The sequence below is a fragment of the Schistocerca piceifrons genome, chromosome 8 (genome assembly GCF_021461385.2).
Source record: "Schistocerca piceifrons isolate TAMUIC-IGC-003096 chromosome 8, iqSchPice1.1, whole genome shotgun sequence".
Taxonomy (NCBI): Eukaryota; Metazoa; Arthropoda; class Insecta; order Orthoptera; family Acrididae; genus Schistocerca; species Schistocerca piceifrons.
Genome location: NC_060145.1, coordinates 292,175,494 through 292,192,819, shown reverse-complemented (window position 1 = coordinate 292,192,819; position 17,326 = coordinate 292,175,494). Strand labels below are relative to the sequence as shown.

Below are 17,326 nucleotides of genomic sequence, written 5' to 3'. Positions count from 1 at the left end.
AAATTCTGTCACCTTCAGTGTGATTCCCACCAGTATCCTGCACTCAACAATATTATACTCCCAGAGGCAGCAATACAAGAGGCTGTTTCGTGTTTGCAACTTTAGATAGGAATATTTTTTTCTGAAGAGGCTTTTGGCATTACTTGGAAATAAAATAATGTTCAACAACTCTTTGAATGGGCCTTCTGGGTATGTCTTATCATTGTAGTATGATGCTTCCTTTCAGGGCAGTACTTCAGGTTCATGATTGGCATTGCACTCTCATGGTGACATATCTAGGAGAATTGTGCCCCTGAGGGGAACTGTTTAGTAAAGTGCCTGTAATCTGCACTTACAGCTGATTGGCCAAATACTTGAATGTAAAGATAATTTTGTGAGGCAGTCTTTAGAGTCAGTTGACAGTCCTCATGGGCACATACAGAGTCATGTATTCTCTGTTGCAGAGGTAGTGTTGTAAGGTGTGTTTCTAAAGAGTTCACTGATATGTACCTGAGTGCAGGCATAGGAACCAGCATAATCATTTTCCTGTCATTTTCCTGTGTATAAGATGGGCGGTGCTATTCAGTAGGAAGACACCACATATCAGAAATTACAGCTGTTAACTAGCTTGATGGTGTGTTTCATGAATGATGCAGACTTGGCATAGTTTATCAGAAGATAATTTCATTGTCTTTTTTTCCCCCAGTGGAAATTTGAAGTGTGACATCACCTTTTTGGGCTGTTATCCTATTTTAGTTTATGGGGGAGATTATTGGCAGAAGAGACTGAATAGCAGTTTGGGACAGTGTAGTGACTGGGGTTTGTGTGTCCCAATCCGTTGGTTGAATCTGAGAGTCTTTCGAAAGCAATTGAATTGCTACAAGGCATTGATTAGTGGTGTCATGTAGTAATAATATTAACACTGCCGCAGAGCTCAAAGTGAGTCTATTGACCCTTTAGACTGTTAGCATATGTGTAACATTGCACAGAATTAATCTGAGCCCACCAATAAAGGTTTTTAAAAAAATCTATGGAAGAATTCATAGTGTGATTGGTCTTACACACCACTCATTGCTATGGTTGCTTGGATTTTTGTGTGATATCTAGGGTGCTCTGAGGATGGACAGGAAGAAACATTTCAGGTCATGTATCAGTGAGAGAATGGGTGACTTACATTGGCCTAGCTACTTTCAGCTACACAAAAGCTGCTAACACACCTCTTGACCTGACACTGTCTGCTGACACATGGGTTTATTGTCCCGAGAGTAAGCCCACCAGTATGCACTGCTTGTGGCATGCAGCTAGATGCATACTATACTTTAGAAGAGCATACACTGTTAACATGTGGGAGGCAAGCCATAATTTCGCTATGCAGTTGCCCTCTAATTTGGGTGACAATAATTTTTGTCGTCATGTATTAGTTAAATTGTGGATAATGAACTGAAATGGAAAAAACATATTAATAATGTCTGTAAGAAACTGAGCTCTGTCATATTCTTAATGATGCAGCTATCACAGTATTCAGACAAGAACCTTCTGTGTACAGTGTATCATGGACTTTTCGAACCATACTTACAGTATGGAGCGACGGTGTGGGGAAACTCAAACAAACAAGAGACAAAACGAGTGTTCACATTACAAAAAAAAGCAATTAGGACCATTTTAAGAAGACAGACCTCTGAAACATGCAGAAACTGTTTCAAGGATTTAGGTATCTTAACTTTTTCATCATTATATATATACAAAACAATAACGTACATCACAAAAGGTAGTGAGGACTGGATTACAAATGCTAGTATACACACCCACAATACAAGAAAGAAGAATGAATTACGGAGCATACCCCACCGACTGGCAATGCTAGAAAAAGGACCCCAGTACTCTGGTATCAGACTACTAAGAAGTCTGCCCAAAACCCTGCAAGATAGTGTACTTCACAATGAATTTACAAAGAAACTTAAAGACTATCTCATTGAAAAAGAGTTTTACAGTGTTGCAGAATACTTATGCCATTAAATTTGTATATATTGTTACTCATTATCAGTGATGTAAAAATGTAAGCTAAAGGTGTAGAAAAATAATTGATAAAGAATTTTAATACTTTGACATGTCCTATATTACACGTACATTTACTGTACACGATGTAATCTTACAGGATCAAATAAAATTCAATTCAATTCAAATTTCTGTTAATCTTCGCAGCTTGCCTCTAAATTATTTAGAGGAAATATGCAGCTTTGTCCCTGAGTAGGTGTAACTACTTAATCATTTCCATTTTTGAAGTTACATGTTTTGTAAACATTTTTTATCATTTTATGTATTTTACTATGTTAGTAACCTTTTCTTCTGTCAGTACAGTGAATCCCAAGGTAAGTATACACCCAACAGATCATCAATTAGGGTCATCTTTTGCACAGTTGTAGCACATACTCAGATATAAAAATACAGCTAGAGTATGATATAATTCTTAAGCATTTTTGAGAAATCAGAGTTGAAAGTTTTCTTAGACTGTGCCATATAAGAGTTCCAGTCATTGAACAGTGGTTTTAACGTAACATGATTAAGTAGCACACTAGAAGTCTGCTGGCTCATCATTCATCAGATCATTTTTTATTTAATTATTTTCATCCCTTTCATCTTCAATCAAATACTTGTCACTATAACGAAACATATTTCTTTGGAAAGGAGCAAGAGGAATAATGATAATCGTTGTGGTCCATCCATCATCCATGCCAAGGTAGTCTAGGTAATACACTGTGTACATAAAGTCCAGGAACACTTTCAGTTATTTATTGCACAAGAACTAAACATTGTACAGATGTCATACATATTGCAGTTTGAACAGAAACTCTGAAAGGTTTTTTTTACAAACATTTGATATGTGAACCATGGGTGACTCGGCAGACGTCAACACTGTAATCGAATTCTTGCCATACCCGTCCCAGCATGGCATCGTAGACTGTAGCAGTCGCTTTCTGTTATTATCTCCCGGAACTCTTCTATATCACGTGATAGAGGCGGTACATACACCAGATCTTTAATGTGTCGCCACAGAAAAAAGTCACACGGAGTGAGATCAAATGATCGGGGAGGCCATTTCCTGAAACAGCTGTCCCCTCTGTAACATGGCTGATCCATTGATATGGCAGCTCCGTGGTCAGGTACCCACGAACTTCACAATGAAAATGAGGTGGAGCCCCATCCTGCTGAAAGATGAAAGGAGAGTCCGATTGCATTTGAGGCCTCAGCCATTGCTACAACATGCCTGTGCTCTGCATTCACTTCTCTCACACTGGGGCGTCCGCTACTGAGCACAAGCAATCCGTCATAATGAATTTGATGTGCCAGTGGTAAATGGCCTTCCTTTTTGGTGGCTTCTTAGCGTACTTGGTTCTAAACATCCGTTGACCAGCTGTGGCACACTTGTTTTTGTCGAACTCCATCACACAGAAAGCTCGCTCCGCACCTGAACTCACCATGTTTGCGACTAGTGCTGACTATCGGCAAATTGCCAAGCTACGCTGTGGCGGTATACATGAAAAAAACTTTCAAGGTTTCTCTTCAACAAGACATATCTGTATCTGTACAATGTTTGCTTCTTGTGCAATAAATAATTGAAAGTGTTCCCTGTATTAAGGACTCACAAAGTAAAGATCATTTATTGTTTAACACTTTCATGTGCATATTACAGTGAAGTAATACTAATCTATTCCTGCTTCGAGATGTGTACACTGTATGTACATGGGTATATCATTAAGTAAATATTCATTTTGACACAGTTCATTGTTGTTTAGGTGTATACTGTGTATGCACATATTGGATCAAGGTTGGCTGTAACTGTTTTAAGTGATGTATAATGTTCTTGCAAGATTTGCATGAATGTATCAATAAATAAATGTTTATTTCATCATGACATCTTATTATATCTTGCCATGACTGTGCAACAACAACTACTCTTGCTGCTGCTGCTGCGTTTTCCTGTCCGAAGAAAAGTCATTTATTGTAGTGATACAACTTTTTGGTGGAAGATAAGAGGGTCAAAAAGAAAGAAAATAATGTGACTCAAATGCAGTACAAACAAGATTCTAGTATGCTGCTCCGATTTGCTGTACTAATGCTGCTGCTCATCACCTGGTACTATCTTACGGAATTCAACAGGTTCAAAAAATTCGAACAGTCCTTGCTCTGAAACACTTGGAAGCACACCGTACTAGAGCAGTATCTCTTACATCTAAGTATGTTGTGCAGTTTTGTGAAAGATGAGTGACCTGTTGAGTGTATGCTTGCCTTGTCAAAATAGGCACTGTTCTTGACCCAAAAAACATAAACAGTATTTCACATATTCATACTCGATGGATTATGTGGTGTCAGTTGCAAATGTTTGCTTTTACATATAATTTCTTGTATCTAAATTTCTGCCCCCCCCCCCCCCTTCCCCAATCCATATTGCAGTTGCTTTTCAGTTCTTATTGATATTCCGTAGTAACCAACAAGCATTGTGATTTGTGATTTTAATGGTTTTTGCTCAGGTTTTTCCTATTGGGGATTTGAAAGTTGCACAGATCATTATTGCAAGTTCAGTGAAACATTCTTCGTTTTTTAAAAATCTCATATATCAAACACAAGAAGAATAAATTATAAGACATTTGTGAGTGTGAGTGCACCAGATAGGCCTCTTGTGGAAAAATCATAATTCTTTAAAGAACATGTTACTTTTTATGCAAATTACTAGCTATGTCAGTTGTTACTTTGTTGTTGCTGTGGATATTACAAAAGTTCATTGTTCTGTTAATCTGCAGTTACGTGTACCTCTGAATACTCCAAATCCTCTACGCCCACGAGATCTGGTGGTGAGCATAACAAAGAAGCACCTGGTGTGTGGAATCCGTGGCCAGCCTCCGATTATAGATGGAGATTTACATTCAGAAATAAAAATAGAAGAATCAACATGGGTGCTAGAGGATGGACGAACACTGTTTCTTAGTCTTGAAAAGGTGAACAAAATGGAATGGTGGAGCAGACTAGTACTGACAGACCCAGAAATATCTACACGTAAAATCAATCCAGAACCATCCAAGTTGTCTGATTTAGATGGAGAGACACGTGGACTTGTAGAGAAAATGATGTATGATCAGCGACAACGAGAAATGGGCCTTCCAACATCAGACGAACAGAAGAAACAAGATGTAATTAAAAAGTAAGTTCATTCATTTGATAATGAGTCTTTCATTGAAGGTTTCTCAAATGATTAATCTCCTATTTGTTTATCGATGTTAAAGGAGATGTGGTGCAATGAGTAAGATACTGAACTTAGATTTGGAAGCAGCAATGTTCAAATCACTATCCGGTCCCCCTAATTTAGGTTTTACCGTGGTTGCTCTATATCACTCAAGGCAATGCTGGTGCAGTTCCTCTGAAAAGTATATGGATGGAAAGGACACCATTGTCTATACATTCTGATATACTTTATTTTGTTTATTTTTCGGCATCAGAGTACTGCACAGTTAGAAAGTGTACACCTGTATACTTTTTGTACTTTTGTACTTTTTGAAGGATTGAGGATCAAATGCTCAACCAATTATCACAAATGCTGAAATATTTCTTTCAGTAAGGTTACAACTAATTTGTATCTCATTCTTGCCCAATCAGAGCATTGATCATTGTAACGACATTGTGCCTACTAGACACTAACCCTTTCATGGGCTGTGGGAAATGTAATTGCCAGTAACAGTATTTCTTTATGCATTTATGGGAATACATCATACCACTTCCGTGTGCTTCTGGCAGCTAGTGACAGTCTGCTGACCAGCTGCAGTTTTTGTTTGTTGTTAAATACAGCTTTTAAGACTGTGGGAAGTATACATACAACCACATAATGTTGTTGTTAAGGCCCTTGGGAAATTTGCTTTTCACCACAGTATTTCCCCCATGAAACATGGGAAGTATACTTACTACAATATTAACATGTCTTTTTTGAACTTTGGGAAGTGTAGTTCCCACCAGCTTAATGGTTTTACAAAAGTTTGTGGGAATGTGTCTTACCATGTGTAGATGTGCCTGACATTGTACCAGGTGTATAGAAATTGCTACAACATTTAATTTCTGCTTGTCATGAGATCAGTCAATACTGTTGTCTCTTTTGAAGTGAGAATACATTGCTTTGTTTCTACTGTGTGTGTGTGTGTGTGTGTGTGTGTGTGTGTGTGTGTGTGTGTGTGTGTGTGTGTGTGTGTTCCTCCCATTCTGTTATCTGTCCTAAAGTTCCAGTGGTCTTGCATTATTAAAAATTTAAACTATAGATTAGTTTGCTTGCTTTTATGTAACTTTCTTCGAAGTGTGATAATGGACCAAAGTTAAATCGTCCTCGATGTTTTCAGTGCGTAACTGAAATAATATAAGCAGTGCAATATAACACATCAGCAACTCAGATACAGTAAAATATAATATCTTCAATTTTTTAACTGTGGTTTTATTACAAGTGTTAAATTTCCACAAAGAGGAGATTAATTAGCAAATGTGAAATTATTTGATAAGTGCAAATCTTATGAGCAATTCACATATTCACGACTTATTTTTAATCTTCCAAATACATTCCACAATTAATAATTCTGTTACAGTTATGTTGTTGCAGTTTGCTCGCCTTTGAATCCTGTAGAAAACAATGTGGGAAGCATTATTTAAGCATGAAACAAGCCGTCAAAGTAATGTGTAATAACATAAGTTAACTAACTTCTTGTAGATATTTGTTAGGGTTTCTATCCCAAAGCAGAAGGTATTTCATATCTCCCTGCTATTGTTGATATTATTATTATTATTATTATTATTATTATTATTTCAAAGGCTGTAGCCATTCAAGGCAACATGAGAAAATGTCAAGTAAGTCTTTGAACCAGTATTTTATGAAAAAGAGTGTTAGTTACCACATCCATATACAGTGTTACAAATATAAGAAAAATTTTATGGTATTACACTGTTGCCTGTAACATTATTTGAGGTTCATTTAGCACCATACATTATTATGTTTTGCTTTTATTTCAACTAAACAAGTGAAGCAGTGTTGACACGTGAAAACTGACAGACTTGTTTTTGACACATATGGCTGTCTATGTATCATCTGGCAAGGCTAGCAGATAATATTGCCAGGGTGGCAGAACCTCCATGTTTACACCTGGAAAGTAACGAGCTAAGGTAGTAATAGTATATGTTACAGTACTCTTAAGTGGAGTACTGCCACGTGCTAAATGTCTGTATACACCTAAAAATGAAGTGCCCATTTAGAAACAGGACATGTGTTGTAGAGAGAGTGGTAACACTTTTATATGTAATAGCACTGGGTATTTCGACATGTGTAGGTAATGAATGGTCACATATATAATTAACAGAAATAATAGCTTACCTAGTTATTTGTGTGCAGAACACCAGTTGTTACATATATATGTTGTGGAAAAATCATCATCAGATGAAACTATTGCAAAACTTAAATCATCATAATACTACTACAGTACTATGCTGTATAGGAAGTGTTTTTCCTTTCTAATATTATACTGTATTTTATTATGTTTTCATCAAGACCGAATTAACATTATATGTTGATAATAAATAAGTCAAGATAATTTGCCCAAACTGTAACTGCTGAGGCAGTGCAGATAAACTGAAAAGTAATCAAAATGTTTGAGGTGGAGCTGCCTCATGTGGCTCTTTTTAGTGAGTGTAGTCATATGTCCTACATGTTTATCTGCCCTGCTTCAGCTATACATCCCTAGGTACAAATCAAACAGTGGAAAGACCAGGATGGAATAACAACAATATTATGAAAAAGGATAGATTGGTACTCACCATACAGAGGAGACATGAGTCACAGAAAGGTTTGTCTGTTATTCGATGTCTCCTCTATGTGATCAGTAACAGTCCATCCTTTTCATAATATCATAGGTACATATGTGTTACTTTTTTGTGTGTCTCTATTTTTATTATTTTTATAATGCAATATTACCTATGGATGAATTAATTTGTTTTTGTCTTTCCAGGTTTATGGAACAGCATCCAGAAATGGACTTCTCAAAGTGCAAATTTAATTAATATTGTGAAAGAAAGTGAATATTGTTGATTACAGCAAATGTTACTAAGACTGAGAGACTGGACAGTTCAATTATATATTTTTTTTTCTTTTTAGTATAATTTTGTAAGAATATGAAAAGGATCAGCATATTTGTTTCTTTCACAGAAAGTTGTTGTCTGTGTCCTTTATTGTGGTGTGTATATATGATTCTGACAGAAGACTTTTAAAGAAATTGGCTTTTCAGTTGTTTGAGGACAAGATTACGTGGAGGACTGCTCCAAATACTAGTAATCGAGAAAAACTCACATACTGAATCACCACTGTTTCATGGAAATTTAACTCTTATTCCATGCAGTTACTCTTTGTTCTGGCTCTGCTGCTCAATATGGTTCAAATATGTCAAAATGCAACCGTCTTTCAGAAATTTCAAAGCTGTGTGCTAAGAGTATAAAGGCTTGTGATTTAAACTTCTGTTTTGTTTTTCTGTCACTTCACATTTACTGGTCAATACCTACAAGGATTTACACTTAAAACCACATTTCATGTGTGAATTTTAATAAAAGTTTATGAAAGACGTATGGTTGTACGTTCAGATGTTACTAGCAAAATGTTTAATATTTTGTTGTATTCACCTTTACAGGTAGAACTTTCCTTCACCTTTGATTTAAAAGCAAAGTGGGAAGTAAGCTTTAGATTTCATATTTTCAGTTTTTAAAAATGAAGTAACAAATGCCTGAAACACCTGTTTTCACAATAAAGGCCCTTTTCATGAGTAAGGTCGTTTCATCTGAGTGCAGTGAGACACATCCTGTAGTCCTCCTTTGGTGCTTACAGCTGAAATACTGCTCGTGGTAGCTGAACTGCTGCCTGTCTTTGTTTTGCTGAAAAATGACTCATAAAATGTTTCGCATAGAAGAAGTAGATGTGGTGGGCATAAATTTTTTACTCACTAAGAATGCTAAATTTTTGGGAAAAAAGGATGTTTGATGTTCTTAGCCTATGCCTATTGCAGATCAAGGCATTTGGTTTGTCTACCAATGTAATTTGTCTTTTTGCTAGGAGACACTTACTATTGGAAAAGTGTTTTAATAGCAAGTTGTCTTATTGAATGATTTGAAAACATATTCAACCTTCCAATGTCTACTCTGAGGGTGTGGAAGATATCTAATGTTGTGTTGCACTTAAATTTTTACACATTCGTGGCATGAAATTTTGATGTGTTGCAGTGTGGTGGCATTAAATATACAGAATGTGGCTCAATTAGACACTGCAGATTGAGTGCAGCAAAAACTATTTAAAATAATTTCGTAGGCTACTGTGTCATCAATACTGGTGATCTCCAGCAACAATGTACTATACTTTATGCCTGAAAAATTGTGGTGGCTCAAAGAACAAAATTTAGCACAGAAAGAACTCCATATATCTGCTAGACATGTTTATATGATAAATACCTTGCTGAAGATTAATGTGAATTATTATATTACAGATACTTACCTTTTCTCCCCTTGTGGTATCAAAATCCATTTTTTATGATCAACATATTTCATTAGAGGGTTCAGCCTTTTCCTAATGTGTTTGCAAGGTCAGATATGAAACAATCTCACAGTTCTAGCCTACTTTACACACCAGAATGTGACACATTATGTCAAATATAGTCGCAGTTTTCTCCATTGACAGACATGCACAAAAAAATGTCTCCTACTGTACACTAAGGATAAATAGTGTGCAATGGACAGAAACATTAAAACTGCAGACCTGACAATGTGTACTGAAATTATACATGACGGTCGAAGTATTAGTGCGCCTGACTGGTAACAAGTGGCTGTTTGCTGCCTGAAGGCTCCCATCTTGACTCTGTGTAAAGTGAGAAGCAGCAGTTCACTTAACAGGTATGGAGAGTGAAGACTTAAGATCCCTGCTTCTTGTGTGTTAGGTCACACAAAGGTCAGTGTAAAACAAATCCCTTCAGTTGCTGCATTTGTAAGGACGGCTACCCACATGAAATAACCCTCGACCAGAGGAAGTTATTCGTAAATGCTGTTTCACACATAATTTACTTCTTGCATCTAAACCTAAAGCAGTTAAGTAGTCAACACCAGGTACTGAAGGTAAACATTCTAGAAAGGTATGTGAAATGGAAACTAAAAAGCGAAGCTAAAAAGTGATGTATGTATTGACACATCATCCTGATACAAGTGAGAGAGCAGATTTTAAGCTTGGCTCATTGTTTCTTGAGATGACAGTGATTACTTTGTGTTGTTTGTCTTTAGAAGCTTTCCATGGGATGATTAAAGTATAATGATTGTGCTCCCCCTGATCCATCTCTTTATTCAAGTCAATTAATTACGTGTGTATGGACTTAGACTCATAAGAAGGCTGATTACATAAATTGGAATTGTGTGAAATAATACTAAAGATCAATAATAGAACCATATTTTGGTTTCAAATTGTTAATGTTGTTTGTGCGGAGCTTCCATTAGACTTAATTGGCTTCTTATTGTTCATTATTGTCTGATGCAGTTTGTGTTGCTTGTTTCCTATGGTTCTTGGTAGATCTCTTGTCTGGCAGTCTATCTCATTATTGCATTTATCTTATTTATCTCCCAAGAATTGTGTGTTATATTAGAACATGAGTCTGTCAGTTATTGGATTTTATTCACAAACAGAAAGACTGGGGAGTACTTACCGGTACAGCAGATATAAACACAGAAAAGTGATCACAGCATTTCTGTAATTCAGTATAATAATTCCTTCTCCAGGGAGAAAGGAATTTGGGAATGGGTGCAGGACAGCCATTCAAAATCTGATTCAAAAGAGACCAGCTCTATAGTGGAGGAAGGGAGCAAAAGGTGTCGAGATGAGTATGTGATTAAATACAAGCTTAAGTAAAATTTTGTACTGGGAGAAATCAGATGATTTTAAGACTTGAAATGAAAGAGGATCTAAGTGCCATAATAATGTATTTTGAAGAGTTGTATGGAATGGGGTCTTCAAGACAAGCCCAATAATGTATAAATGGGTCAAACTGCCACAAATGAAAATTTAGTACCAAATGCAATCAACAGACGGCATGCAGTTAAACAGCCACTGCTGCTAATATGTATAGTAAGGCTCTGTGTTCTGTGCAAGTAGTCCTTGGTTTTAGATAAAATAGTGGAGACAGCAGATGTTTGTAACAATCTGAGTGGTAAGAAACAGTGAATTAAAAAAGATCTTGTGGGAGCAATGAGGAAAAGCTGAAAAATGGAGGGATGGATACAAAAGTTCAAGTAATAAATGCATGCCTGCAAAAGCTCATCCTACACGGGAGGTAAGTCTCCTTATTGATTGCTAACCTCACTATAACTGAACATACTGAGTATTATTGAGTTGCCAGATGTATGGTTCCAGCAGATGTAAAGGATGTGATACCCTAGTCAAGACAAATGAAATCATCGATCATCAGGAACATGAATGCATCTGACTACTTTAGATTTAAAGAAAGCAGCAGATTGTAATATAAACACAGCAGATCTGATGACATTCAAGGTACAGTGGCTATGGTTAGACAAACATAAGATTCATGTGATTAAGACGAAGAGAAGCTGAAATGAAATTAAGGCCAGGGAAGGTATTCCTATTTTGAGGAAAATGTGTGTGAATGCAGGAGATCAAGAAAATGAAACTACCTGCCCTGGGTGTAACAAGCCATATATGTGAAAAAAAAGAAAGATTTGATTGAAATGCTGCAGTATGAGATAAATACTGACCACATACAGTTTTACAAAAGCACAATAAACTTCTACTGTCTTTTTGCCAAGTGTTGAACTATCACTTTCAGCTTTCTTTGCATTTCCATTTTCAGCAAGTTTTTCATACTATTACAATAAAGTGTCTCTAATTTCCTTCGGAAACTAGATCCATACTATGATCAGCTTTTAAACAAAACACACCAATAATGCAATTATGACTGTTAATTATGTATTATACTTAATTCATTGTCCTCAAATTCCTGATCGCATATTCCATACCAATTCAGGCAAACTAGGAGAAAATCTTACCTTCATAGTGTCGGATGTTATTGAATTTAGCATATGTTAAAATAAAGGACTAAGTAAGGAGCACATATTTGTTTATTTTCTCCAGACAAATTTCTGCTCCGAGATACAGCCGTCCAAAGATAACACTGTGCATACCATTTTGAAGACCGAATTTTGGAAAAATTTTCTGGGACAGTTCTAGGTATTTTGTTTGGGTTTCTTTTTATTTGAAAGATAATTGCTTTACGATTACAAAGAAATCCCCCATTTGGACTTACCTGTCAAAGTTCTTTTACTATAGCAAAGTTCGTTTACTATAGCATTCTGAACTTTTTTATAGTTTATGGAAAGAGGGTTTTTTTTTACTCATAAAGCCAATCCATAACATTTGATTTTTTTCTATATAGTTCTACATTCCCTGAAAAGGAGAGCTTCCACTTTTAGGTTGAACAGATTTTATAAACAACTGAAATTTTTACCATACATAAAACCTGTTTTATCCTAATTTAATGTAATTTTAGTTTTGAAAGGTGAGTAAGAGACTCATTTTTTCAAGCACTTTAAATAATTACAACTTATGTGAAAGGTCCAAAGACTTATTTTCAATTTATACAACTTCTGTGCCCTCTGTTTTATAGTGAAATTAGCCAGTCAATGAACTAAAAATGTGCTCCACTGCTTCAGTATCTTATTTTGATATAAAGTGATGCCTTCCTGTTGAACCAATAGGAACTGGAGCACTTACAGTCTTCAAAACATTGTGAACAGAAATGAGAACTGATGGCGTTGTTGCTGTCCTTCAACTGGAAACCTGTATCCAGCAGCTGGTCCATGCGGTAGCATAAAGTTCAGTTTCATTTAACTCATAACTAGTGTCTATAATCTCTGCAATCCACCGGTCATACACACACGCCACAAACATCCCCCTTCTCAGATTGTGAATCTGAATATTACCCTGCTGTTTCTGAGTATCTTCTTTCTTGCTCTTTAAAGTGCGTGCAATATGAGTTCGCCCATCACTTTGAGTCCAAAAATGTGTCTTCTGAATTCCTTTCACAGGAGTAGTTTGTTTGGACCATTCTCCTTTTTTCTGCTCACGGATTTATTTGATTCTCTCTTTGGACAAAAGAATGAGGGCTTTGGATGTGTAAGATTTCATGACTCTCGTAAAATCCTCAGCATTCTGAATCACAGCTGTATTTGGTCTGGAAAGATTCTTTTGTAGCATGGTGCTTCAGCAGGCCTCCTACACCATCACAAGGCCCCTTCCCATGACCAATAGCACTGTATACCCATTCAGTTGGCACAAGCGACTTACTCAATTCAAACAACTGGTAACAATTTTTGAAATGACTAGGAGCACCCTCAGAAATAATGATGATCTTCTCTGCCCCTGTTTGCAGCTGAAGAATTTTGCACATTGTCTTGTCATCACTTATAACTGCAACACTTTTGGTCTTGTTTTGAAAATATGTCACTCCTGTAAAAATTGAAACCTGATCATTACTCCAATGATACCCTTGTACTTCTTGTGGGAGAATTACAGACCAGTTCTCAGCAAAATCACTAAACATAGCTCTTCAGCCTGTACACACTCCTTCACTTTTGCAATGTGTTGTTGTTGCAATTTCTTCAGGTGCTGGAGTGTTACTGCTTTCACTGACCATGTACAAAGTTCATCAATGAACTGTCAAAGGCAACAGTTTTCTTAATTAGTTTATTTTCCTCCCATGTTGCATATGTTAATTTCTGCAGAGTTATCTGCTACATCTTCCAGGCCAAGTGTCTGTAAAGACAGCCCTCCCTTTCCAGGGTAGTCACCACATTCTTGAAACAAGCAAGTATCTCACTTTACGTCGCAGACTACTAATGACTTCACATGCTGTGGTGTGCGTACTGTAAGACCTTCGGCACACACACCATCAGATTATTTGACTTGCCGCTCTTACTAAGTAGGTGAGTGTGAGCAATATGTCTTGTGGTCTAATCGTGGCGTGTTTATCTTCTGCCGTTAGGTCAGACGATAGAAATGCCACTTGCACGCTTAGAATAGCAGATTGACGGTGACCAACTTTAAACAGAACTTGATTAATTTTCACACACATTTATTAAAATAATAAAAAGCGTAGACATTACGTAACTTGATTCTGGATGCTGCTTACAATTGACAATCTGAAGTTCCTTTGGTCTTGGTACGTTAATCTTATTCTCACATATCTCTGATACTTGACAAAGTGTCTAATCATTTATCTTCATGGCTATGTACAGGAATATGATAATCTTATTAGGTGCAGACTGAAACCTGACTATAGACTGGTTACAGACTAATGCAGACTGGTGCAGACAAATGCTGACTGACTACTCGGAGGTCTGTACACTCGTTAGAATACCTTGCGCGTTCATGTATCACTGCGCGAGTGTGACCCGCGAGGAGAAAAGGTTCTACATTAGCAGCAATCTCATTGGCTGCGTTACATATTAATAGGCGGATCAGCGGAAGCAGAATTTGGTCCGTCTCGTAAGGCAGAGCCATCTCGTAGTGCGGAGACGGCGAGCGCTGCGCCTGCACTGTTGTGCTTAGCGGGGTGCACTCTAGTGAGAAAGTTGTGTACGCGCTGACTACGCATAACTATGTACACAACACACGCCCAACCAAGGCGTCATATGTCACATGCTCCAGTAAGTTCTTCAAAGTTACCACAGAAAGTTCAAAATTCACACAGTAAGCAGACGTCTCTAGGTGGGTGTGGAACTACCCAATTTAGGTCATAGTGCATAAAATTTTGATCTTCCAATATGTGAAGTTGTATAGTTGCTCTTATAAATTGCAAAAGTTTCTTTAATACTGTGAGTCATGTACCTCTTCACTTTCAAGACTTTTTGAACTTCAACTGTTACAGTTATAGAGTCTTTTTTGTTGGCACTCTAGTGAGAACAGTGATTTATCTTGCAGATAAAATGACTGCACAATTTGAACTTGAAGTGCTTTTATGGATCACCATAATAGGGATCTGGTCTTCCAAAGACTCCTTTGACAGACCTCACATTTCTTGATTTGTCTACCATCTACTTTGATACTGATGGAATGTGATTAAAAATTGTTTTCTCTGAAAAATGTCTCTGGAATAAAAGTTAAACCATGCACCTTTTCACTGTAGGATGCACAATGTTCAACAGCTGAACTGATATTTGTCAAAAACTCCTGGTAAGATGTGCAGGAGTGCTGTTGTTCATTTTCTTCTGAAGATGGTTTTTCTACTTTGAAGAGTGTGGTCAGTTTTGCTGTAGTGTATTCATCCATAGCTTTAGTAATTTCTCTGCACCTTCTGATGCATAGAACTTACGACTATACTTCACTGACCACCGTTTCTTAACAGGACTAACACCTGCCTCTGTAGTTGACTGATTCAGGGTATTTAGTTCTTCCTCCACTGATGCAAAATCTGCACCATTGGATACTTTACCTTGTTCAGATACTATCATTGTTGTTATTCTGTCAGAACATTTAGAACACAAAAACAAGTCACTGGAAACATCTTCACTTTGAAACAGTCTTCAAATGAGAACACTTAGTCCCAACCTGAACGAAGTCTGTTTTGTTATTTGTCTTTGCATTGTCTTTGTCATTCTTTTATGGATATGCAAATAGACAACACACTTCACTCTCTTGTGGCCACAGTCAGAAGACATTTCAAATAGTCCTTTTCACAAAACATACTGCAAATATGTCAACTGGCAAATTCTTCCCGAAAACACAGAACTCATTGGATGGTCTCGGATTTCTTAGAAGCCTCTTCAGGAAACCAATTAGCACTGAACAACAACAACAACAACAACAACATAGAAACCTACACTGAACAGTCACAACAAAGAAACTGACAAGAAACTACAACAAAGTCTAAGAAACAACTGCAACAATGAAAGTGAAAAGAAATAACCGCAACAGAGAAAGTGATAAGAAATAACTGCAACAAAGACAATAGAAATAAACATTGTAACAAAGAAATTAGTGTTCACAGTGTCATCTTTGGAGGCCTGTATCTTTGGGCAGGGATTTTTTTTTTGCAGAAAACAAAAAAAATACATGTTTCTTACTTCTGAATTTTAACATATGCTAAATGAGGGTACCCCCTGCCTGAAGTGATACAGATTATACCGATTGTGGAATCTAGTGTCCCTTTTACTTCAAGTCTTTGTTTATTGACAGATAGCCAGCATGTATTCGGAAAGTACCATTCTTGTGAAACTTAACTGGCTCTTTATTCATACAGAAGTGATGAATGGTGTCAACATGGATTCTCAGATTGATTCCACTTCTGGCTTTTGACACCTTACGAAGTGAGAAACTTCTGATTGAACTGAATGCATACAGTGTGTCATCTTGGTTGTGCGACTGGATTTGTGACTTCCTGTTAGAAGGGTCACAGTTTGTAGTAGTGATTGGATGGAGCAGATACGACACTCTCTGGGGGGTGTCTTTTTCCCTAATCCGTATAAACAATTTAGGAGGCTATCACGCATTGTTTCAAGATGAGGCTGTGGTTTGCCACCTGGTAAAGCCATCAGATGATCAAAAGCAACTGAAAATCAATTTGGCCAGGATGTCTGTATGGTTTGATACGTGGCAATTGACTGTGCACATTGAAAGGTTTGAGGCCATCCGCATAAGTATTAAAGGGAATCTGTTAAATTCCATTTACATGATGAATTGCCCAGGTCTGATGGCTGTCAATTCAGCTGAACACTTCCGGATTACAGTTATGAATAACTTATACTGGCAGAGTCGCATAGATGACGTGAGAACGGCTAGCTGGGGACTTCGATTTATTGAGAGGACATGTAGAGGATGCAGCACTTGTACTCAAGAGACTCCCAATACTACATTTGTCCGTCCTCTTCTGGAGTGTTGCTGTGTGGTGTGAGATCTGCATCAGATGCAATTGGTCGAGGATGTCAAGGTGGTTTTGGGGAGGGCGGCTTGTTTTGTGTTGCAAAATAGGGGGGGGGGGGGGGGGGAGGGACAGTGTCATGGGTGGGATGTGTGAGCTGGAGTGGCAATTGTTTGTACAGGAGCATTTTTTGTTGCAGTGGCAATTTCAGTCTCTAATGCCAAGATATTTTGTTGGTGCCCACCTGTAGAGAGAGGGATGATGATCTGATTTGATACGTTATAAATGATTTTTGAAAGCCTGCGACTGTAGAAACAATAGGCTTGTTTATAAATAAATAAATAAATAAATAAATCAATCTTCTGGTACCAGTCACGATT

General features: G+C 37.2%; 1 protein-coding gene across 1 annotated transcript in view; it reads left to right on the top strand.

Moving 5' to 3' along the window:
* LOC124711352 (nuclear migration protein nudC) overlaps positions 1 to 8,614 on the top strand; it is a 55,285-nt gene extending 46,671 nt beyond the window's left edge. The window contains exons 5-6 of the mRNA XM_047241389.1: positions 4,779 to 5,176; positions 8,007 to 8,614. Coding sequence (XP_047097345.1) covers positions 4,779 to 5,176; positions 8,007 to 8,058 — 450 coding nt within the window. The 3' untranslated portion in view covers positions 8,059 to 8,614. The remainder of the gene's footprint in view (positions 1 to 4,778; positions 5,177 to 8,006) is intronic.
* Positions 8,615 to 17,326: the final 8,712 nt, after the last annotated feature.